At 48.2% G+C, this 25,764-nt stretch overlaps 1 protein-coding gene across 1 annotated transcript; it reads left to right on the top strand.

Moving 5' to 3' along the window:
- Positions 1–636: 636 nt before the first annotated feature.
- Positions 637–21,266, top strand: LOC141174590 (aminopeptidase NAALADL1-like). The gene is made up of 6 exons (XM_073659531.1): positions 637–727; positions 12,094–12,175; positions 13,838–14,011; positions 14,927–15,014; positions 15,501–15,593; positions 20,691–21,266. Exons 1-6 carry the CDS (start codon positions 701–703, stop codon positions 20,872–20,874), a joined length of 648 nt encoding a protein of 215 aa, XP_073515632.1. The 5' UTR covers positions 637–700; the 3' UTR covers positions 20,875–21,266.
- The last annotated feature ends 4,498 nt before the right edge of the window (positions 21,267–25,764 follow it).

Genomic DNA, 25,764 nt, shown 5'->3' with positions numbered 1-25,764 from the left:
CGGACCAGCCGCGGACCTCCTGACCCAATCTAGCAGTACATATATGCCTATGATGCTGATAGTTTGGGTCAGGAGACCCATTTCTGTATACAGAGTGTGAAATACAGTACACTGATCTGAAAGTGGCCATATTTTGATACTACCAATTTTTTTTTTACATGTTGGGAGTTATTACAAGTTTTTGGCACATATGTGATAATTCACGCAGACCCCTACACATGCTTACTGCCTGACTTGTATCTACAGTATATCATACCTGGACCACAGCAACAGTGCTTCCTCAGGGGGTGACACCCCTGGTGAATCTTTCTCGTATTAATGTGTACACATTTTTTTTTACCTGATATGTGTCTATTTTATCATTGTCTGCATTGCATTTCTACATTAATAAAGTGAACTATTTTTATAATATATGGGGTGATGGATGCTATCATTGTAGAGGAATTGCTATTAATTTTGGGAAAGTCACACTCAATAATTAGTAACTAGGCCGTAACGTAGGTTTATGGCTACATCAGGCATATCTATAATGGCTGCACTATAAACACCGGTGTGAACATAATCTTTATTTTATTTCTACTGCCATATGTTTCCACTTTTCATATACTCTTTATAACATCTCCATTTTCCATACAAGTTGGGCACACTAGGTGCCGGCAGTGACTATGCTCCATTCCTTCATTATTTGGGCATCTCATGCATGGACATCGCATACACCTATGACAGGGTAAGGCCTCGCACCCACTTGTGCATAATTATGCCGAGTGCAATGCGATTAAAAATCTAACCCAATAAATAAATAAATTAAAAAAGCAACTTTGGGTTCCCCTATTTTTGAGAACCAGCAAAGGTAAAGCAGACAGCTGTGGGTTTATATTATCAGGGTGGGAAGGTCCATGGTTATTGGTCCTTCCCAGCCTAAAAGTACCAACCTGCAGCCGCCCCAGAAGTGGAGAATCACATTGGATGTGCCAATTCTGGTGCTTTACAGGCTCTTCCCAATTGCCCTGGTGCGGTGGTGACGCGCCCCTGGGCCTACGTGGTGTAGCGTTGCGCACGCGGGGACTACCCGGAGCCGGGCCTGTTGGGGGTAGTAGTCTCGTGGCGGTGACCCGGTCCGTGCCCAGGGAGTCAAACTGTGTGGCTGAGTATTAGCAGTAGATGTAGGACGACTACGCCACCCGTTGAATGCAGCTATGGAGCTGCCGCTGCAGGGCAGACCGCTGAGGCCGGTGGAAGAATGGTGCAGCGTGGATGGTATAACCCCCAACGGGAGGGGTATGGCCTCAGGGCAGCCGACGTGGATGATGGGGGTAGCAGGAACCACTCAGAGACGATGCGGTGTAGTTCAGGGTCTTTACTGGTGACAAAGATAGACCCTCCCGGAGTACTGGCTAGCGGTCGGGGCCTGGTCAGTCCTTGAGCAGATGGGATCTCCCCTGGCCAGGCGGAGTTGTAGGCCTCCCCAACTAATTGTACTCTTCTGGCTACCTTGCTAGAGGCGGGTAAAAGTAGCCCACGTCCCTGAGTGTACCGTGTGGTGCTCACCCGTATGGCCGGTGACTCGGGGCCTTCTAGTGGCTTCCGCTCCACGACGGCGGTGCTGGTCCCACGCGTGTGACCGTGCCTTCGGGTTTCTTGGCCAGAGGACCTGAAATCCCCTGCCGGTCGGTTTCTGCTGCTGGGTCAGGATTAGTCCCCACAGCCTCGGACTCCGGGTCCGGTGGTAACTCTTCAATCAGGGCGAGCTCTACAGCTGCCAGCCCCTGATTCCTTTTAGCACGACTTCCTCAGAGCTCCTGATCTCACTTTCCTATAGCTGCTTCTCCTCTTCTCTCTCTACTCTTTCTCTTCTCACTAACCCTGCCTCAGCCCCAGTTTTATATAGGGGAAGTTCTTCCCCTCCCAGGACTGGGCAGGAGGTGTGGCATGCATAGGATTCCTGACCGAGAGACCTCTCACCTGCTCTCAGACATAATATTGCTATTACTGTGGAAACCAGACCCCTGGGGTGCCACATTCCCCCCTAGTGAAATTTAGTACTCCGGGACTAAACATACTTTTGTAAACATAACAAGGTATAAACAATAACATTCTGATAGAGACAACATATAAGGTGGTCACGGCGTGTCCGCAACCGGGTGTAACTTTTGAGGAAAACAAGGGTGTCCATTTCACCAAAACAGGGAGACGTAACCAGGTAGGGGTCTGTCCTGCCCCGAGTCCTTAACAGTCTTTTAGTCCGTCCTGGGTTACGCTCCAACTATATGCACAAAGGATCCCCAGTAAATCCACCAAAGACTCCTATAAATAACTAGAAACACATAATTATACACAAGCAACAATAAACAGGTAAACATTAATAAAATAGCTTGAACATTTAGATCCTCCACTGTATGGGCAACTGGCCTCTAGTGACCCTAGTGGACCTACGGAGCTGGCTGACTGGTCCTGAGCTACAGGGTATAGGAGCTGTCAAGGGTAAACTGGGCAGCCATCTACGGACTCTTTGGCTCACTAGGGGTATGGCAGGCTCACTATAAGCAGAGGGTTGATTTTCCTGGTCTGCTTGTGTGGGGTCTTCTGCCTCCTGGACCGGCTGTTCTTCCAGCTCTACCTGTGTCTCCGTAGGCACTTGGGATGCTAGTTGGAGGAACGTGAGGACGGGTACCACAACAGCACCATTGACTTGAGTCCAAGACCGAGGGAAGTCTCCGAGCACAGTACTAACCATATCTTCCCTTTCCTCTACGGGTCGAGGGTCTTCTTGTTCCTCTTCAGGGTTCCGTAGCTGTTCGGGACACTTCTTCAGGTGATCCCGGGATACAATGGCTGTGGTTTCCCCTCCGTCTTTACTGATTGTACAGATCTTTGGGTTGTCGTGGCTTGAGGGCAGTACGGTGTACGGGTCCTTCTCCCACTGGTCGTCCAACTTGTGGAGCCGTCTTTTCCTCTTCAAGACCTGCTCTCCGAGCACCAGGGGAACAGCGGGAGCATACTGGTTGTAAGTTTTCTCTTGTCTTTCCCTAGCTTGACAGAGACTTCGCTCCACGCTCTCCTGTACTTTCCGGTACTGCTGCTGCCTCTCTGTGTCCCAGTCTGCTTCTGGTGAAGTGTCCTCGGGTGTCAGGACTCCCATCTCCAGATCAACAGGAAGCTTACCAGGTCTTGCCCTCATTAGGTAAGCCGGGGTACAGTTGGTGGAACCTACAGGGATGTGGTTGTATAGGTCCACCAGGTCGGGCAGCTTCTCAGGCCACAGACTGCGTTCTTCCAGGGGCAATGTTTTCAGAAGATCTATCACCACCTGGTTCATTTTCTCACAAAGTCCATTAGTTTGCGGGTGATAGGGTGTTGTTCTTATCTTCCGGCAGCCATACAGGGTGCAGAACTCCTGGAAGACCTCCGCTTCAAAGGCAGGCCCCTGGTCCGTCAGCACCTGCTCCGGGTATCCGTGCGGACGGCAGAAGTGCTGCTGGAAGGCTCTAGCTGCTGTTTGAGCCGTTAAGTCCTTGACGGGGACGACAACCAAGAACCGGGAGTAGTGATCCACGATGGTTAACGCGTAGACATAGCCACTTCTGCTTGGGGTCAGTTTTACATGATCCAAGGCTACCAGTTCCAACGGCTGTCTGGTGATGATGGACTGCAGGGGAGTCTTCTGGCTGGCACGGTCCCTCCTTCTTAGGTTGCATGGGCCACAGTCTCTGCACCACCTCTCGATGGTTCCTCTCATGCCTACCCAATGGAACCGCCCGCGCAGCAGGAACTCCAGCTTCTTCCATCCGAAGTGCCCAGCTCCGTCGTGGTATGCCTCCATCACCATAGCTGCGTCTCTTCTTGGCACCACTACTTGCCAGATTAGTTCATGCGTCCGGGAGTTAACCATTCTGCGGCACAACTTCCCCTTGTAAAGGAACAGTCGACTCTTCTCAGCCCACAGTTGCTTGGCTTCCTCCGGAGCGTCTGGGTCAAGGCGTGCATCTGGCCGAGTCAGCATCTCCTTTACCAGTCGGACGGCAGGGTCACTGTCTTGCGTCTCCGCCCAGTTGTAATGAGGTAAGGGGTTGAACGTAGCGGATTGCTTACTCCTTACACGGTGGGAATACTGGATAGTCCCATGACGGTGGAACGCGGGGAGTTCAACTTCTTCCAGTCCCTCTGAATCTTCCCCTACGTCCGGTAGGTTTTGCATCCTGGACAGGGCGTCCGCGTTGGTATTGGAGCGTCCTGCCCGGTATTTGATTGTAAACTCATAGTTGGACAAGCGGGCCATCCATCTCTGCTCTAGGGCACCGAGTCTTGCAGTGTCCAGGTGTGTCAACGGGTTGTTATCCGTGTACACAGTGAACCGGGAAGAAGCGAGGTAGTGCGTAAAGCGTTCGGTGACTGCCCACACCACTGCCAGGAACTCTAGCTTAAATGAGCTGTAATTCTCAGGGTTTCTTTCGGTGGGTCGCAGTTTTCGGCTGGCGTAAGCAATTACCCGTTCTTTCCCCTGCTGGATCTGGGACAGTACGGCTCCTAGCCCGATGTTACTGGCGTCGGTGTAGAGGATAAAGGGCTGGCTATAATCAGGGTACGCCAGGATTTCATCCCCCGTGAGGGCCATCTTCAGCTGGCGGAAGGACTCTTCTTCCAGCTTCTCCCATCTGAAGGGTGGCTTCTGGTTCTTGGCCTTCCTGGACTGGCCTATCAGGAGGTCCTGCATAGGAGCTGCCTTTTTGGTGAAACCGGGAATGAACCTTCGGTAGTAGCCTACCAACCCGAGGAACTGCCTCACTTCCTTTACGCTGGAGGGGCTTGGCCATTCCTTAATTGCGGTGATCTTATCAGGGTCGGGAGCCACTCCGTCAGCACTCACCACGTGTCCCAGGTACTGCACCTTTGGCTTCAGGAGGTGACACTTGGAGGGTTTCACCTTTAGGCCATAACTTGCCAGAGCTTCGAACACTTCCGCCAGGTGTTTCAGGTGGTCCTCGTAGGTCTTGGAATAGACGATGACATCGTCCAGGTATAACAGGACCGTCTCAAAGTTTCGGTGTCCCAGACAGCATTCCATCAATCGCTGGAAGGTTCCTGGTGCGTTGCAGAGTCCGAACGGCATGCAGGTAAACTCGCTAAGTCCCATCGGGGTGGTGAATGCGGTCTTCTCCCGGTCCGCCTCTGCTACAGGAACCTGCCAGTACCCGCTAGTGAGATCCAAGGTGGAGAAGAAGTTAGCAGATTTTAAAGCAGCCAAAGACTCCTCTATTCTTGGTAAGGGGTACGCATCTTTGTGTGTGATACGGTTAATTTTCCGGTAATCTACACACATTCTCATGGTGTTGTCTTTCTTTCTGACCAAGACTAGTGGAGCTGCCCAGGGGCTACAGCTATCCCTGATTACCCCAGCCTCCTTCATGTCTCTAAGCATCCCCTTGGCGTGTTGGTAGTGTGCAGGGGGTACGGGTCGATACCTCTCTTTTATGGGAGGATGGTCTCCCGTGGGGATGTGGTGTTCTACCCCCTTGACTCGCCCGAAGTCTAACGGGTGTTTACTAAACACTCTCTCGTACTCTTGAACCACCCGGTAGACTCCCTGTTTCTGGTGGGAGGGAGTGGAGTCAGTACCCAAATGTAGTTGCTGACACCAATCCTCCATTATTTTCTTAGAGCCGTTACCTTCCTCCGGGTGAGATGGAGGCAAGGGTTCCACAGACTGTATAGAATTTTGGTTGATAGTATATAATTTGGCTAGCGTAGCATACCGGGGCAGGTATACTTCCCTTTTCCCGATATTTATTATGCGAACGGGCACCCTCCCATGGCGTACATCAAATACCCCCCGGGCTGTCAAAATGGTGGGCCTACTGTCTGAGTAGACTGGTTCTACCATGGCCTGGTAATCTCTACCTCTCAGACCAATAGCTGCCCGGCACCAAATCATCATTTCACTTTTCGGGGGCATGGCAATAGGGAAAGGGTCACACATTCTTACGCTACCAATCTCACCACCGGAGAGTTTCACCTGTTGCCGTCGCATCAGTGCCCGGATCTCTTTCTGGAGCACTCGCTGCTGGCCGGAGCTGGCGTTCTTGGCAACCTGCTGTAAAATGAAAATCACCTCTGCAAGACAATTTTCAATCACATTAGTTCCTAGAGTTATCTTTGGGTGACTCTCGCGCTTGTCAATGTCTACAATGATCAGTCCCTGTGCTGCCAGTTCGACCGATTTTAATGGTCATCTCTTTAAATCCGATCTGTGGCACGGGCTGACCATTACTGGCGATGATACTCAAGTCGTCGTCTGGATAGCGGGTTATATCCGAGTCATTCCAGTACTGCTTGAAGAGCACGTACGGGATGGTGGTGACCTGTGACCCGGTGTCCAGTAGGGCACTCATAGGGATGCCATCCAGTACCACAGGCAAGACTGGACGTCCTCCCACATATTTGTCGCGCCAGTTCGATGGGCCTGGTGATCTTTTTCCTGGGGGTTGGCCCTCTACCCCAGGTTGTGCCAGTTTAAAGGACAGTACCTTGCCATATGTCCGGGTTGATTGCAGCGGCGGCAGATGGGTTGTCCGTCCTCGTTGTATCGGTCGCTGGGTCTTCCTCTGGCCGGTGGGGTCCTCCTTGGTCGACGCCACGGGATGTCCTCCGTCCGGATGCCAGCTGGATCTTCCCTGGAGTGGAAACCTGTAAAGACTGCACAGTTCGTGTTAGCGCAGCAACGCTTTTAGCTAGCTCTTGGACCTGATGGTGCAGGTCTGGAGCCGGGTCATTGTTCAAAGCCTGCGCATCAGCCCCCACAGGCCCTGCCGACAAGGGCGCCGCCTCCTGGTGGTAAGTGATAGCTGGGCGCCTGTGGGTCACAACGCCACCCGGTGCCGGTTCTCGGAGCACCCGGATGGCTCTGTCCTTGAACTGTGCAAAGTCCAGATGAGGATCCTGTAAGGCTATGGCCCGCAACTGGGTTCGGTGGACATTGCAATATAGTCCCTCTATAAATTGTTCGGTCAACAGCCTGTCCTCGTTTCCCACGCTGTCAGGGTCGGTCTGCTTAATGGCTCTCAGGGCCTCTTGTAGGTTTAGTGCATAGTCCCTTATACTCTCATGTGCTCGCTGCTTACACCCATAGAATCTAAGCTTAATCTCGGCTGAGGTGCGGGTATCAAAGGTGTCCCTCAGCCGGGTTAGTATCCCTGCGACAGTCCTCCTCCCAGGTGGCCAGGACTTTACCTCCCTTTGGGCTGCCCCGGTTAGTTGGGCCACCAGGATGCTCACTTTTTGCTCTTCTGTGAGGGGGTACACCTGGAAGAGGCTATCCAGCTTTTCTCTAAAGTCATTCAGGGTATGTGACTCCCCTGAGTACTGGGGTAGCCAGGCTGCTCCCGGGATATAGGGCATGGTGAAAGGCATGACTGCAGCAGCGGTGGCGCTGGCGGGGGTTGAGGCAGTGAAGCTCTCCTCCGTATCCGACATCTTCCTCCCCCCTAGTGGACCGTGGCCTACCTTGCGATGATCCTCTTCCGTAGGCCGCGGCTCCGCAGTGGATCGTCAGGGTTGAGGACCTTCCGTCGCGCTCCTGTGACGTCGGCGTCTGCTGGGCTCCTTCCAGGACCTTACGCAACGTCCGGACGTGAGGCGGGGCTTCAGTTCTCGCGCGCTTTCGGAGTCCACGCCCCTCTTCTTCCCGCGCGGCGTCTTCAAGATGGCGTCCAACGGCGGGAAAACTCCACGGATGGCAGGAAGAAGGCAGAAGATGGCGCCGGATGGCGGGAAATTTCGCGGATGGCGGGAAGAAGGTAGAAGATGGCGCCGGATGGCGGGAAACCTCCACGGATGGCGGGAATCTTCACCACTGGTAAGTTTGAACAGTCTTTTTCAGGCACGCAGTACCCGGTGGTTGCGGGCACGAGATCCTGCCGACTACGCCAAAGTTGACGCGCCCCTGGGCCTACGTGGTGTAGCGTTGCGCACGCGGGGACTACCCGGAGCCGGGCCTGTTGGGGGTAGTAGTCTCGTGGCGGTGACCCGGTCCGTGCCCAGGGAGTCAAACTGTGTGGCTGAGTATTAGCAGTAGATGTAGGACGACTACGCCACCCGTTGAATGCAGCTATGGAGCTGCCGCTGCAGGGCAGACCGCTGAGGCCGGTGGAAGGATGGTGAAGCGTGGATGGTATAACCCCCAACGGGAGGGGTATGGCCTCAGGGCAGCCGACGTGGATGATGGGGGTAGCAGGAACCACTCAGAGACGATGCGGTGTAGTTCAGGGTCTTTACTGGTGACAAAGATAGACCCTCCCGGAGTACTGGCTAGCGGTCGGGGCCTGGTCAGTCCTTGAGCAGATGGGATCTCCCCTGGCCAGGCGGAGTTGTAGGCCTCCCCAACTAATTGTACTCTTCTGGCTACCTTGCTAGAGGCGGGTAAAAGTAGCCCACGTCCCTGAGTGTACCGTGTGGTGCTCACCCGTATGGCCGGTGACTCGGGGCCTTCTAGTGGCTTCCGCTCCACGACGGCGGTGCTGGTCCCACGCGTGTGACCGTGCCTTCGGGTTTCTTGGCCAGAGGACCTGAAATCCCCTGCCGGTCGGTTTCTGCTGCTGGGTCAGGATTAGTCCCCACAGCCTCGGACTCCGGGTCCGGTGGTAACTCTTCAATCAGGGCGAGCTCTACAGCTGCCAGCCCCTGATTCCTTTTAGCACGACTTCCTCAGAGCTCCTGATCTCTCTTTCCTATAGCTGCTTCTCCTCTTCTCTCTCTACTCTTTCTCTTCTCACTAACCCTGCCTCAGCCCCAGTTTTATATAGAGGAAGTTCTTCCCCTCCCAGGACTGGGCAGGAGGTGTGGCATGCATAGGATTCCTGACCAAGAGACCTCCCACCTGCTCTCAGACATAATATTGCTATTACTGTGGAAACCAGACCCCTGGGGTGCCACAGTGGCAATCTGGATAATGCTAGTTGGGGTTGATGTCAGTTGTGATTTGTCAAAATTTACTAACCCAGTAATCAAAAATAAAGACACACACACACAAAAATACTTTGTGTGAATAAAGACTCCCCTATATTTTCCCTGGTACCCCAATTTATTAAAAAAAAAGTCATGCAGATCCGTTGTAGTCTTGGGAATCCGCTATTTTTTACATTTATTTATTAAGTTAACCCAGCATAAAAAGCTGGATAATAAACTTCACATGAAAGTCACTAAAGGGTGCAAGTTTATTATATGTAGTGGGCTTGTGAAATTATATATCTACAGAACATCTATCTATGCTATCCATGCTATATATTTGTTATTATCTATCTAATATCTTTATATCATCTATCTATATCTTTATATAAGATTGCTTTATTAGTTTTGGAAACTAGCTTTAAGTTATATAGAGCAGAGGTCCCCAACCGCCGGTCCGCGGACCAGGACCGGGCCGTTGGGGTTTTTCAGCCGGTCCGCGGGGAGAGGGGGCCCCTCCAGCCTCCAGCAGGGCCGCCATCAGGGCATGACTGCCCTGACTCCAGTATGGGGCCCGGCCGGTAGGAGCCCCCTCGGAGCCCCCCTCTTGTGCGTCTCTCTCCTCATGGGGCCCCCGGCCCCATGCAAAGCGCCGGGTCCAGGACATCTCATAATTCCTCTGACTTCCGGTCACATGACCGGAAGGCAGGAGAACCTGGTGTCAGCGATTTGGACGAGCGCCAGGATTCTGCAGGGATCGCATGGGGGTAAGTATAACAAGTTTTATTTTTTTTAAATACAATTAACTAGGAGTGGGGGGAATGGGAGATGCACATGGGGGGAGGGGAGAGATGAGAGATGCACATGGGGGAGGGGAGAGATGAGAGATGCACATGGGGGGAGGGGAGAGATGAGAGATGCACATGGGGGGAGGGGAGAGATGAGAGATGCACATGGGAGGGAGGGGAGATATGAGAGATGCACATGGGGGGGAGGGGAGAGATGAGAGATGCACATGGGGGGGAGGGGAGAGATGAGAGATGCACATGGTGGGGAGGGGAGAGATGAGAGATGCACATGGGGGGGAGGGGAGAGATGAGAGATGCACGGGGGGGTGAGAGATGCACGGGGGGATGAGAGATGCACGGGGGGGTGAGAGATGCACGGGGGGGTGAGAGATGCACGGGGGGATGAGAGATGCACGGGGGGTGGATGAGAGATGCACGGGGGGGTGAGAGATGCACGGAGGGGGATGAGAGATGCACGGGGGGTGGATGAGAGATGCACGGGGGGTGGATGAGAGATGCACGGGGGGGTGAGAGATGCACGGGGGGGATGAGAGATGCACGGGGGGGATGAGAGATGCACGGGGGGGATGAGAGATGCACGGGGGGGTGAGAGATGCACGGGGGGGATGAGAGATGCACAGGGGGTGGATGAGAGATGCACGGGGGGTGGATGAGAGATGCACGGGGGGGTGAGAGATGCACGGGGGTGGATGAGAGATGCACGGAGGGGGATGAGAGATGCACGGAGGGGGATGAGAGATGCACGGAGGGGGATGAGAGATGCACGGGGGTGAGCTGCACATGGGGGGGTGAGAGATGCACATGGGGGGGGTTATGTTTACATAACTTTGTTGCCTTATGAAGGGCGGGGGGGGCCCCCAAAAATTTCTTGCACAGGGGCCCACTACAGTCTGTGTCCGCCTCTGGGATGAAGTAAATGCAGCTGAACAGCAGCTGTCCTGCTGCAGGGCGTGATGGGGCCTCAGTGATGCGGCTCCTGGCACAGCACATTATGTGGGGCTACTGGCATAGCTCCTGGCGGGGACCTGGTCTACACTATATGATAAGTATGCACTAAACTCCAAATCCCTCCATTACCCCGCCCCCATATGACCAAAGCCCCGCCCACCCCACCCCCTCCTTGCTGGGCCATGGAAAAATGATCTTGCTTCAAGCCAGTCCCTGGTGCAAAAAAGGTTGGGGACCACTGATATAGAGTGTTACAGCATGTAAAAGATGATGTTAAAAACAGATTACGTATGTATGTTATACGTATGCTAAGCGAGGAAAAAAAATCGCACATACGCATGACACTTGCAAACTTTTCAGGATGAACATCGGAGCAATATTTATATGCAGATGTGAGTGAACCATAACTGAGCTAAATGGATGAAAAAGATCTATCAAACTGGTTAAATAAACACAAGGTTAAAAAAACGCATAAATAACCTATTTAAAGGAATGTGAAAAACATTTAATTACTTTTCTTGCTGTCATCCAGATCTACAGTCAGCATTAGCCCTATTCAGATTGTCAGTTTTTTTTCTTGCAAGTAAGAAAACTGGATTGATTTTCATCAGTGTTTGGGCAGTGTCAGTTTTTACCATCAGTGATTTTCTGTTATGGCCAAAAAAAAAATTGAAAATTTTCTTTTCCTACCCGCTACAATGTGAAAGAGAATATCTGGTCTTAAGCTACAAGTCTGCAATCGCTGTGCGACTGCGGGCTTGTGAATCCTTACATTGCGCGCATTGCGCACTCTCAGGATTCTCTGGTATCGGGAGTGGCAAGTTTGTGATTTGTATACATGCGGTCCTATGCCAACTAGACGTTCGTGGCCTTGCAAGAGTATTGAGCACGAACGACCAAACTCGTCTAGTCGGAATGTGGCCGGAAGTATGCATATTGAATACTTGGCCGCTACCAGCAAATCCTCACAGCTCACAGTGCGATGTGAGGATTTACAAGTCTGAAGTCATATAGAGTGACTGCAGACTTGTAGCTTAAGACCAACAACCCCTTTAATCTTGTATCGCACACTGACTGCAGACTGATGCCACTCGTGCTGTCTGCGATTTTCAATCACCCATCGACTTTATGGGTAATTTTGGTGTTTGACTCCAATCAGAAACACATGTGTACGTGATTTTGTTGCAGACGCATGGTGCGCAAAAAAACATGGACATCTGAAAAAGTGCAGTGCTTGCAGAAAATTTGCCCTGGGGTAGAAAACACCTTTAAGGTGCAATCTTTGCTTTTTTATATATGTACTAAATACAATTATAACAATGCTAAAATTCTTATTAGCAGTCCAGTAATTATGTTCTTCCTATATGATGTAGTTATATCTCTTTTCTTCACTCCACAGAGCAAGTCCTCCGCCCGTATCTACCCTGCGTATCACACTGCGTTTGACACGTTTGACTATACAGATAAACATATTGATCCAGGTATCACATTGTCTCCATGCCACAGCACAGAGCGATCGCTATAATATAAGAACTCGTTCACATGGGCATTTCAACTTTGTGTTGCTCATAAATTGGTCCCAAGTGAATGTGACTATAACTCGTGTCTGCTGTGTCACAGCACACTCCATATTTTCCTATGCTGGAATTATACTATATGGATAAAAGTCCCATAGTTAAATATTAATAAATTCTGCTAGATGTGTCTCACCGGATTTCAGAACATAAGCTGCATACATTATTACAACTTTATCGACTTGATGGGGCTGGTGAAATTGGTTTGAAAATCCATGTCAGATCCATGTATAATCTTTTTTTTTAATTCTTTTACGTCTTGGGGTTAAAATGAGCATTTTATGAGTCCTTTGAGCCATGTACAGAAATTCTGACATGTATTTTCAAAGTAAGTACACCAGGCAGATCAGATTTAAGAGATTTATGTAATAATATATATTTAGCCTTGTAAAATTTAGTGACAGAGCCAAATGTTAATTTATTAATTTGATGTATTTAAAAGGGAAAAGCTTGTGTGTAGATATTGTTCTTGCACAGTATAAGGCTATGTTCACATGTTGCGTTTTTGCAGTGTTTTTTTTCCTGCAAATTAAAAGCTGATTTTTATAGCACCAGCAAAAGCTGTGGGATTTCATAAATAGAAAACTGCAGCATGTTTTAAATCTGCAGCATGTCAATTCTTTCAGCGTTTTTGCAGGTTTTTTTCACCATAGAAAGCAACAAGTGAAAAAGTGCTTCACAAAAAAGCAACCCTGCGTTTTTGGTGAATAAAATTAACTTTATTAAACATGTACTGCAGACAAATGACACATACTATATAATCCGGACCAAAAAAATGGCAGCAAAAACTCACGAAAAAAGCAGCAAAAACGTAGCAAAATTAGCTTTTTTTAACCAGCTTCTTTTGGCCTGCAGAAAAAAAAATGCCGCAAAAATGCATCATGTGAACTTATCCTAATAGAGTCAGTCTGGTGTCCGTTTCTTAAACCAAATGAAAAGTGTACCGTGCTGGACTTTACAGCTAATAGGAATTTTCTGTGATCGGTTTGCCACATTAATCTCATGATTCTGTTCCTAGAATGGAACAAAGATATGGAACTCAAAACGCAGTGTGAACTGGGCCTTATGGCGCCACCTGCTGTTCATTTGATTCCCTTTTAGAACATTCGTCCAATGTGTTGGCGAGAAGCGGCTTTAGATTCTTATTAACTGGCTTACACAATCTTTGCCGTCCAAGTAAAAGAGAATCTAGGAGTTGGCTGCTGAGCACGTGTAAATGACAAAACTGGGCAAATAAGATGGTCCTTGTCAAATCTAATCAAAAGAACAGTAGGGGGCGCTATAATGTATGTAACAGCCATATCTAATGTAGACACAGGAGCATTTTTTTAATTATTCCAAAGTAATGTAAAGTTGTTTTATAACCAAAGGGGTGCAAAAAACAGAGGAATAAAGGAATTCATTCAAACAAAAATTTTTCATCTATGTGTTCTCTTCTGGGAAAAATTCTAATCAGGTAGAAGGGATGCTTTTTCCTTTCTTTTTTCCTTCCCTGCACTATGTAGATCATTATCTCCACCATGTCCTTGAGCTTAAAGTCAGACTCACATCTTCTATATTGGATTTTAGGATTTACCAGCCATCAGACCGTGGCCCGCACAGCGGGTAATGTTCTGCTGCGACTTGCAGACAGTCTCATCCTTCCACTCGGACCACTGGATTATGCAGAACTGCTGGAAAACTACTACAGCACTGCTGAAACGGAGTTTTCCACCGGGCTTATAGCCAACGGAATCCAATTAGGTAATGGGTGAAAAATGATATCCATGTATAGAAGAACCGGTCCATTTATTATTTAGGTGCCATTAATAGGTGAGGGAACAATTATGTCCACTAAACCCCACAACGTGCCAACCACTAATCTGTGCCCTTCATCTCTTGTAGCCATTCATTGAACGCCCCCATATAGGCCTCATGCACACTGTATTTCTGTACAGGGGCATACAGAGGCCATAGACACTATAGATTCATACAGAATAAAACAGGGAAAACATCTGGAAGCCACTATACAGCAGCTGCCATATCACAGCTACAGAAGACAATGTTCTTCCCTGAAGAATTTTAATTCGATTTGCCCAATCCTTTTTTCCCCATCACATCTGCAGCCATGTAGAGGGCCTCAAAGGGGTTGTTCAGGCTCTAGGTGACTGCAGACTTGTGAATCCTCACAGTATGCACAGAGCACACTGTCAGGATTCACGGATGCCGGAAGCAGGCAGTAATGTGATCACAAAGATGCAATTTGAATACTTTCAGCCGCATTCAGACTAGACGTGTCACGTCTAGTTGGCATGTGACAGCATGTATGTAAATCGCATACTTGTGGTCACATGCTGGCCAGCTCCCGGTAAATCCTGACAGAGCTCACACTGTACGCTATGAGGATCCACAAGTCTGCAGTCACATTCAGTGGCTGCAGACTTGAACCCCTTTTGTCCAATTTTGAAAAAGTTAATATAACCGATTTTTATAATCATGAAGAAGTTCTGTGGCCACCACGGCTGCTCCCACAGGGCTCATCAGTTATTTTGCTTGGCCTAAAAGTAATTCTGCCTCGTAATCCAGCGTATGAGTGCAGGAATGGGCAGAGCAGTCGTGCAGGCGAGGAAGGGGACACAAATTCGGAGACAGTAATAACGCAGTCCATCTGTGTTTCAGCACTGTTGAAGACTGCAGTTGCAAGATACAAGACATTTTCGGAAGCGCTGAACAAAACAATTTCAGAGCTGAAAGACACGAAAGAAACGTAAGTTAGTTGTACAATGTATCCTCACATTCAGCATGAAGGTCAGGAATGACAGTTCTTTAAAAGAGGTTATCCACTACTTTTTCATTGATGACCTATGTCTGATCGGCCGGGGTCCGACACCTGGCACCCCCGCTGATCATCTGTTCTCAGTGGCGGCGGCTCCCGGCCACAACTGCTCGATTGCGGAGCTGCTCCATCTTCTGATAGTGGCCGCAGCAGTGTACTGCACATCCGCCTCCTATTTCAAATCAATAGTAGGCGGATGAGCAGTACCCGACCACGGCCACTATCATAAGACGGCCAGCTGCGCAAGTGAGCACTTCCGGCCGAGAGCCACCGCCACTGAGAACAGCTGATCGGGGGGGGGGATGCCGGGTGTCGGACCCCAACCGATCAGACATTGATGACGTATCCTAAGGATAGGTCATCAATGCAAAAAGTAATGGACAACCTCTTTAACCATGTTTCCTTCTTCCCATCTAGGCCACTAAGAGTTTGCATGATCAATGACCAACTAATGCTGCTGGAGCGAGCCTTCATCAATCATTTTGCCTTCCCAGATAAACTTTATTACAGGTACTATATTTTATTAATCTATGCTAAATTAAAGAAACACTAAACTTAGAAATCAATGTGAAAACTAATCAAGAAATCCAGTTGCCCTCACTGTTGGGGCTTGTTCACACATTGCATTTTTACCAAGGAAAAATGCAGCGTTTTACAGTACCAGCGATGAGAATGAGATTCCTGAAATGTCATGTACATGCTGCTTATTTTTTCCTTGCAGATTTAACACATTAAAGCTTTTTTTTTAAAAATGTTTAGCATGTCAATTTTCTCAGTTTTTTTCCAGCCATTCAAATGAAGGGGGAAAAAAAAAACAAGTAAAAAAGTTACAAAATTGTGCATATTCCACCCAGTATTTTACCTGGGTGATCGAGCTACTAAATAAAATCACCTATGTAGTTTTACACTTTCACAAAAAGTTGCATTGATTTTTTTTTTTTACTGTACCCACTGATGGAACGCCCTCTAGTGCTCACATTGAGTTGTGCAGGTGAAGTTTAAAGAGGCACTCCTCCCATCTAGTGATGAGCGAGTATGTTCTGTTAACCCTTTTGCCGAGTATACTCAGGCGACCACCGAGTATTTACAGCGTGCTCGGGGGTTACGTTTTCGTCGCTCCCTGAACATGATTTGCAACTGTTTGACAGCTTTAATACATGTGAGGAATGTCTATTTCTTACACATTCCTCACATGTATCAAAGCTGTCAAAAAGTCGCAAATCATGCACACGGGAGTGATTCAAACATATCACCGAGCACGCTATAAATACTCGGTGCTCGGCGAAAGGGTTAACAAAACATACTCGCTCACCACTACTCCCATCCTATTAATATATTGCAATTAGTGTTGAGCATTCCGATACTGAAATATCGGGTATTGATCGATATTCGCGGTATCGGAGTTCCGATACTGAGCTCCGATACTTTTAGAATATCGAATACCGGAATCGGAAGTCCCCATAATGCCTGCGCTCTGCAGTGTCTCTGAAAGATGACAAGCTGGATGGCAGCGCTCAGCTTACTGTACTTGTCATTTAGTGTTAAAGGATTTATTAAAAAAAATAATACTGTTTTCATGCACCGTCTCTTTAAAAAAGCTGGCCGGCAATTCAGCTGCGGCATACACCGGTACCCGACAATTTACAACAGAAAGAATTGAGCATCACACATAGATTAGATAGATAGAAACATGTCAGTCACATATATAAGAAGTACAGTGACAGTGTTGCTTACTGTATTTGTCATTTAGTGTTAAAGGATTTATTCAAAAAAATAAGTGTTTTAATGCACCGTCTCTTTAAAAAAGCCGGCCGGCAATTCAGCAGCGGTACCCGACAATTTAGAATAGAAAGAATAGAGCATCACACAAAGATTAGATAGATAGAAACATGTCAGTCACATATATAATAAGTACAGTGATAGTGTTGATTACTGTACTTGTTATTTAGTGTTAAAATAAAGGATTTATTAAAAATAAAATTGGCGTGGGGTTCCCCGTAATTTTAGTCTCTAGCGGAGGTTAAGAAGACGGCTGGGGCAGATGTTTGAAGCCTGGGAAGGGGGTCATACCCACGGAGCTTCCCAGGCTACTAATATCAGCCCCCAGCTGAATACCTAGCCTTTACTAGCTCTTAAAATGGGGGACCCCCAAAAAAATGACGTGGGGTCCCCCCTATTTTAATAGCTTGCAAATGCTACGCAGACAGTTGGGGGCTGATATTAATAGCCCAGGAAGGGTGCCATGAATATTGGCCCCCTCCCAGGCTAGAAACACTAGCCGTCAGCCACCCCAGAAATGGCACATACATAGGATGCGCCAATTCTGGCACTTAGCCTCGCTCTTCCCACTGCCCTGTAGCGGTGGCAGTGGGGTAATAGGGCTGGGGTTGATGTCAGCTTATAATGCCAGCTGACATCAAGTCCAGGTTAGTAATGGAGAGGCGTCTATAAGACACCCCCATTACTAACCCCATAGTCAAAGTTAAAAAAAAAACACAAACACCCAGAATAAAGTCCTTTAATTGAAATAAAGACACAATTCTTTATTGTTCTAAATTAAACCATACTTACGATCACGCCCATTCCAGCTGAAGCCAACGATCTCCTGCAATAAAAGTAAAGTAATAAAGCAACATCATCCTTACCTTTCCATGGTTCCCACGACAGCTTCAGCTCTGCTACATTCACATGACAGGCTGAACCGCAGCCGAAAGCTACCATCCAGCTTGCCATGCGGCAGACACTGAGAAGCGCAGGCATGCTTGCACTCTTCAGTGTCTCGCTGTGACGGCATAAAGATGAGCCGAGGTCATGTCCAATGAACTCAGCTCACCTCATGCACGTCACTGACAGCGTGGGAAAATTCTCAGCGCTCAGCGTTTGAGCAGGAGAATTCTCCCACGCTGGGATGGCATTGAGATGACAGGCTGGATCGCAACTAAACTCTGCCATCCAGCCTGTCATCTCAATGCCTTCCCAGCGTGGGAGAATTCTCCTGCTGAAGCGCTGAGCGCTGAGAATTTTCCCACGCTGTCAGTGACGTGCATGAGGTGAGCTGAGTTCATTGGACATGAGCTCACCTCATGCACGTCACTGACAGCGTGGGAAAATTCTCCTGCACTCACAGCATGCGCAGGAGAATTTTCCCACGCTGTCAGTGACGTGCATGAGGTGAGCTGAGTTCATTGGACATGACCTCGGCTCATCTTTATGCCGTCACAGCGAAACACTGAGGAGCGCAAGCATGCCTGCGCTTCTCAGTGTCTGCCACATGGCAAGCTGGATGGCAGCTTTCGGCTGCGGTCCAGCCTGTCATGTGAATGTAGCAGAGCTGAAGCTGTCGTGGGAACCATGGAAACGTAAGGATGATGTTGCTTTATTATTTTACTTTTATTGCAGGAGATCGTTGGCTTGTAAGTTTGGTTTAATTTAGAACAATAAAGAATTGTGTCTTTATTTCAATTAAAGGACTTTATTCTGGGTGTTTGTGGTTTTTTTTTAACTTTGACTATGGGGTTAGTAATGGGGGTGTCTTATAGACGCCTCTCCATTACTAACATGGGCTTGATGTCAGCTGGCATTATAAGCTGACATCAACCCCAGCCCTATTACCCCACTGCCACCGCTACAGAGCAGTGGGAAGAGCGAGGCTAAGTGCCAGAATTGGCGCATCCTATGGATGCGCCATTTCTGGGGCGGCTGACGGCTGGTGTTTCTAGGCTGGGAGGGGGCCAATATTCATGGCACCCTTCCTGAGCTATTAATATCAGCCCCCAGCTGTCTGCCTAGCCTTTGCTAGCTATTAAAATAGGAGGGACCCCACGTCATTTTTTTGGGGGTCCCCCATTTTAATAGCTAGTAAAGGCTAGGTATTCAGCTGGGGGCTGATATTAGTAGCCTGGGAAGCTCCGTGGGTATTACTGCCTTCCCAGGCTTCAAACATCTGCCCCAGCCGTCTGCTTAACCTCCGCTAGAGACTAAAATTACGGGGAACCCCACGCCAATTTTTTTTTAAATAAATCCTTTATTTTAACACTAAATGACAAGTACAGTAATCAACACTATCACTGTACTTCTTCTACATGTGACTGACATGTTTCTATGTATCTAATCTATGTGTGATGCTCTATTCTTTCTATTCTAAATTGTCGGGTACCGATGCTGAATTGCCGGCCGGCTTTTTTAAAGAGACGGTGCATGAAGACACTATTATTTTTTTAATAAATCCTTTAACACTAAATGACAAGTACAGTAAGCAACACTGTCACTGTACTTCTTATATATGTGACTGACATGTTTCTATCTATCTAATCTATATGTGATGCTCTATTCTTTCTGTTCTAAATTGTCGGGTACCGCTGCTGAATTGCCGGCTTTTTTAAAGAGACGGTGCATGAAAACACTATTATTTTTTTTAATAAATCCTTTAACACTAAATGACAAGTACAGTAAGGAACACTGTCACTGTACTTCTTAAATATGTGACTGACATGTTTCTATCTATCTAATCTATGTGTGATGCTCTATTCCTTCTGTTATAAATTGTCGGGTACCGCTGCTGAATTGCAGGCCGGCTTTTTTAAAGAGACGGTGCATGAAAACACTATTATTTTTTTTTTATAAATTCTTTAACACTAAATGACAAGTACAGTAAGCAACACTGTCACTGTACTTCTTATATATGTGACTGACATGTTTCTATCTACCTAATCTATGTGTGATGCTTTATTCTTTCTGTTCTAAATTGTCGGGTACCGGTGTATGCCGCTGCTGAATTGCCGGCTTTTCATGTAATACATTCTACATTATTCTTAGTTGTTTTCCTTCATGTAGAATTAACCTACAAGGAAAGAAAGGGTTTATTTTCATTCCGATATTTGTGTCCCATTGACTTGCATTGGTTTCCGGTATCGGAATCGGGGATATCCGATATTTTTTCGTTATCTGTCCGATCCAATCCGATACTATATTTCCCAATATCGGAAGGTATCGCTCAACAGTAATTGCAATCATCATATTACATAACACTGTGTACTTACAATTGCTCATTTTGCTTTTCTACCCAGATAATTCTCCTCTTTTCTCTGCTCTATGTAGAAACAGGAAGTCTCTTTTCCCTGCATGAATCATCCCCCTTTTCACCTCCTCACCCAGTTGCTCCCTCCTCCCCCTGTCAGGGACTTTTGCAGTAACTTGTGACCTGTGCAGAGATAATTGACCTCCTGTTTCTACATAGAACTTAGAAGGATTCAGCTAGTCAGTTTTTAACCACGGGATGTCAAAGAGATAAGAAAAGAATTAGCTGGGTAGAAAGGCAAAATAAGCAATTGTAAGAACACAGTGCTGTATAATAAGATGACTGCAATATATTAAGAGGATAAAAACTTTGATGGGAGGAGGAGGGCTTCTTTAACATTGGCTGTATGACCAGCAAAAGAGATGGAGCAGTGCAATAAAGGCTTTTGGAGCAAATAGGGCTAATTTTGTGATATGTTAAGAAATGTGTTCCCTTTGAGATGCTACTTCAAGGTCAGAATAGGCTTTATTCCTGCTGTAGAGTGTTTGTAATAATTCGCTCGCTTACATCAGTCTCCTTCATCCCCGCAGTCATGTGATCTGGGCGTCCCGGAGTTCCAGCGTGGTCACCTTCCCCGGCATTGCAGACGCTTATGCCAATGCAGTTTCCACAGGGCTGAAAACGGACTGGGACCTTGTCCACCACCACATCACTGTGGCCGCCACCGCTGTGGATAATGCTGCATCAACTCTGGAAACCGCAGCGTCCATTTAACAATAGGACTGAAATTAAAACCGCACGGCGTTAATTTATATCCCATACCGCTCTCCTGTGGTTTACTACCCAAGAATCATTGAAAGTTTAGAACTAATATAGTCTACAATGTGGTGCTATATAAAAGCTGGGCTGAGAGGTTCTTCAGCACTGTACTGCCCTCATGATCATATGGTTCACATGGATTTTGGCTTCAATGGAAACAATTTAAAAAAAAAAAACGCAACCATCTTGTCCATACGATTCCCATTCTGCAACTCACTCTTATTGAGAATTCATTGGAGCAGATTTACTATTGTCAGCGTGTCTCAAATCTACTTTTACTGTTGAACTAAAATTCTGGTTAAAATAAATGTAGACATTTTTATTAATAATTTGAGCCAAAAAAAGAACAGATGTTTGCATTCTTGTTAGTATCTATAAAAGAAGACTCAAGTTTGGCAAGATTTATTTCTGGCTTGCACCAAGTTTTAGGTGCAAGGTCTATGTCTAAAGTATAAGGCCAAGTTCACACGTTGAGTATTTGGTGAGTTTTTGAGTGGGTGATAAATACAGAAGTGGTGACATGTTTCTATTATATTTTTCCTCTGATCGTTCCACTCATTCATTTGGCTTACAAATGCTGAGGTAAAATACTGAATGTGTGAACATGGCATTAGACCCAAGAGCTGGTATAAAATAGGAAACAGAGTCTAACCTGCGCCAAAGATGTTAAACAGTGCGCACCACAATGAAAGATTTCCGCATCTTCTTATGCTTCATCTATGTTTATATGGTCTGAATGTTACACAGGAATAGTAAATCTGCCACAGTATTTGAAGCTAATTTAAAAGGGGTTGAATAGTGAAAACAAGGATAGGTGATAACTTGCTGATCGGTGGGAGTCCGACCGTGGAGACCCACACCGATTCGGAAAATGGGGCATGTTTATCCCCTTTACGAAATGAAGCTGCAGGCCAGATGTCACTCCATTCATTCTCTATGGGGTTGCCAAAAAAAGCCGAGCCCGGCAGTCATATAGAAAATTAATGGCTTGACGATTGAGTTGCGATACCGTTGCTCCATTCTAACAGGGATAAAAGTTCCCCGTCCTTCTGATTTGATGCAGGTCCCAGTGATGGCTCACCCATCAATCAACAAGTTATCACCTATATGTCAAGGGTGTATCAGGTTTAACAGACAGTCGTTCTGGATCCGGCTGTAGAAGGTCGCTGCGCTTGGCTTTGCAGACACCTTCTTGATCTTTGCATCATCCTTCTCTCACTAGTACCCAGGGGTGATCTCTACCTTCTGCTGCTAATTAACACACCCTTGCTTGATATTTAAAAACCCTCTGTGTCTCCAGAGAGTCACTGGTGATAGAAGTATTTTCCTCTGTTCAAGCCTGGAGTTCTAGCCGTCTGCTAATTTCTTCTTGGAGTTTCTTGGTGGATATTTGTCGTGAGCTCTCTCGTGTCTTCTCAAGCTAAGTGTATCCCCTTGTCTGTTTACCTTGTTTGTCTTTAGTTGCAGTAGGGCTTGTTACGCACACGCCCGGACTGAGTGGCGTGAGCATGATTAGTGATCCCACTGGACCATGAACCGAGGAGTGCCTGGAGGGGTGTAACTAAGTATCAACTCGGTCCGACCAAGGTCACACGGCGGTTCAGTCGACCCCGTGAACCAGGGAGGAACCGAGCAGAGGGACCAGGTGCTACTCCAGGTCAGACCCCGGTCACAGCTGTTGACCCAAACCGGGAAATGCAGGAGCAGGCAGGGTAGGCTGGCATACAGACAGGTGGATACTGGCAGGCACGGCTGGTATGCAGACAGGTGGGTATTCGCAGGCATGGCTGGTATGCAGACAGGTGGGCACTGGCAGGCATGGTGGGCATGCAGACAGGTGGGCACTGGCAGGCACGGCTGGCATGCATACAGGCGGGTGCTGGCAGGTAGGAACGCAGGCAGGATAGGGACCAGTCCAGACTGGGACACAGGAACGGAACTGCAGGTGCGGTAGACAAGCACAGCAGAGCAAAACCCGTGGGTGCAGTAGACAAGCAGAGCAGAGCAAAACCCTCAGGTGCGGTAGACAAGCAGAGCAGAGCAAAACCCACAAATGCGGTAGACAAGCAGAGCAGAGCAAAACCCGCAGATGCGGTAGAAAAGCAGAGCAAAGCCCGCAGATGTGGTAGACAAGCAGAGCAGAGCAAAACCCACAGATGCGGTAGACAAGCAAAGCAGAGCAAAACCCGCAGATGCGGTAGACAAGCTGAGCAGAGCAAAACCCGCAGATGCGGTAGACGAGCAAAGCAGAGCAAAACCCGCAGATGCGGTAGACAAGCAAAGCAGAGCAAAATCCGCAGATGCGGTAGACGAGCAGAGCAGAGCAAAACCCGCAGGTGCGGTAGACAAGCAGAGCAGAGCAAAACCCGCAGGTGCGGTAGACAAGCATAGCAGAGCAAAACCCGCAGATGCGGTAGACAAGCAGAGCAGAGCAAAACCCGCAGATGCGGTAGACGAGCAGAGCAGAGCAAAACCCGCAGATGCGGTAGACGAGCAGAGCAGAGCAAAACCCGCAATTGCGGTAGACAAGCAGAGCAGAGAAAAACCTGCAGATGCGGTAGACAAGCAAAGCAGAGCAAAACCCACAGATGCGGTAGACGAGCAGAGAAAAACCTGCAGATGTGGTAGACGAGCAGAGCAGAGCAAAACCCACAGATGCGGTAGACGAGCACAGCAAAACCCGCAGATGCGGTAGACGAGCAGAGCAGAGCAAAACCCGCAGATGCGGTAGGCGAGCAAAGCAGAGCAAAACCCGCAGATGCGGTAGACGAGCAAAGCAGAGCAAAGCCCGCAGGTGCGGAAGACAAGCAGAGCGAAGCTCGCAGGTGCGGTAGACGAGCAGAACAGAGCAAAACCCGCAAGTGCGGTAAACAAGCAGCGAAGAGCAAAACCGCAGGTGCGGTGAACAAGAAGAACCAGATACACACAAGGTACTTACAATGAAGTAGCGAGTGCGGTAGACGAGCAAAGCAGAGCAAAACCCGCAGATGCGGTAGGCGAGCAAAGCAGAGCAAAACCCGCAGATGCGGTAGACGAGCAAAGCAGAGCAAAGCCCGCAGGTGCGGAAGACAAGCAGAGCAGAGCGAAGCTCGCAGGTGCGGTAGACGAGCAGAACAGAGCAAAACCCGCAAGTGCGGTAAACAAGCAGCGAAGAGCAAAACCGCAGGTGCGGCGAACAAGCAGAACCAGATACACACAAGGTACTTACAATGAAGTAGCGAGTGTACACAAAACTCACAAACAGAAGTTCAGAGACAACGAGTTGGAGTTAGGTGCAGGTTCAGACACTGCAGGAAAAGGAAAGGTTCGGACATAGAGACAAACAAGTAATGGGCAAGGACACAGTTCAGACAGAAACTGAACCAGGAATTAGATACAGGAACGAGCCTGGGAACTCAGCCCCCAGGGTGGCAGAGACAGACTAGAAGTCACAGATACAGGTAGCAGGCCTGGGTACACAGCCCCCAGGGGCAGAAACAGACAAGATACAGGACAGGACCTGGCAACTCAGTTGCACAGAACAAACTGAATGAAAACGTTGCTCAGGCACCTCCTACTGGGTGGAGGGGGTTTAAGTATCCAGTGACTCACAGCAATAGACTGGGGACGCATTAGGAACAGCAGGTACTGGAACAAAGTGTGCAGCCTGGCCTGATAGGTAAGATTGCAGTCTTGCATGGTGGGAGGTGATAAGCCGTGCAAGCATGCCGCCAGGGATGTTACAGGGCTGACTAGTGCTCACCCCTTCCCCTCCCTACCTAGGGCCTAGCCCTAGGGTCAGCCAGGGCTAAGGTATCCTGCTTGGCAATAGGTACAGAAACTATTTAGGAGCGATGGGGGAGTCAGAGCGTTAGATCTGCCTAGGGGTCTCCACTCTCCCTTTCCCTAGTTGTTGGGCTTCACCCCTTTTCCCATTGTCATACGCTGGGTTCTTCCAATACCTTGCATGACACTATCCTATGAATAGGTGATAACCTGTTTTACCAAACAACCCTTTTAAAATTCAGCAATTGGACAAGATGTAAATCAAGCAAAAAGTGTAAACTTAAGACTAGAAAGTTTGAAAACGAACCAAAATGATCACAGTAGTTTATGCTGGATGATACATTTGGCTAATTTTTAGACATTCTGGTCTAAATTTAGACTAAATATAGGACAGGATTAGGATTTCCGCTCCGCAGTTGTCTGTGTTGCGTATAATTGTACAGTAAAAGATACAGCACAGTTGACTAAAACGTTTTTGCACTTGTAAGGTGCCCCAGCGAAGTAGTCGTGGGCGAGCTGTAGCCCCCTCTCGCTCTGGCACCCTACAGACAATACGTGTCCTCCCTCTGAAGTGTGGCTGTGTATGTGGTGCTCTTCACTTACTTCAAGCCATCCGATCGCGGCCGTCTCCAGGCATTTCTCTTCTGGGACCAGGGCAGCAATAAATTCAGAGGACACGAGGTTCTTAACCAGAACTTGAACTTTACTTGGGGAAGAGGAATATATACAATATTTACAGGCAGATATAATGGATAAGGCCCGACAGGCTATCATCTCTCTCACAGGCGCTGGCAACATCTTCAGCCCTGGTTCCCTCTTTAAGTGAAGCATCTCTGTGACTCTATCTCTAGCCCAAGAGACTCTTCTGTAATACTGACAGTGACCTGGATCCAATCTCTCCCCCACGTCTTAGCCTGGAGTCCTATTTGTCTTCCTCTGCTTCCTGCAGACTAGAACTGCCCCGGGGCCTCGCTACCTTTGATGAGATTCTCCGGCCGGCTAACAGGACTCGTGCTCTTGTGTAGGGAGACTTGCACACTGGGTGTTATGTTCTGCTACCAGAGCTAAGGAAAGAGAGGA

The sequence above is a fragment of the Phyllobates terribilis genome, unplaced genomic scaffold (genome assembly GCF_046119375.1).
Source record: "Phyllobates terribilis strain yellow unplaced genomic scaffold, ASM4611937v1 Scaffold_13__5_contigs__length_258822181, whole genome shotgun sequence".
Classification (NCBI taxonomy): Eukaryota; Metazoa; Chordata; class Amphibia; order Anura; family Dendrobatidae; genus Phyllobates; species Phyllobates terribilis.
Note: the sequence above shows the minus strand (reverse complement) of the source record. Positions and strands in the feature narration are given on the sequence as shown.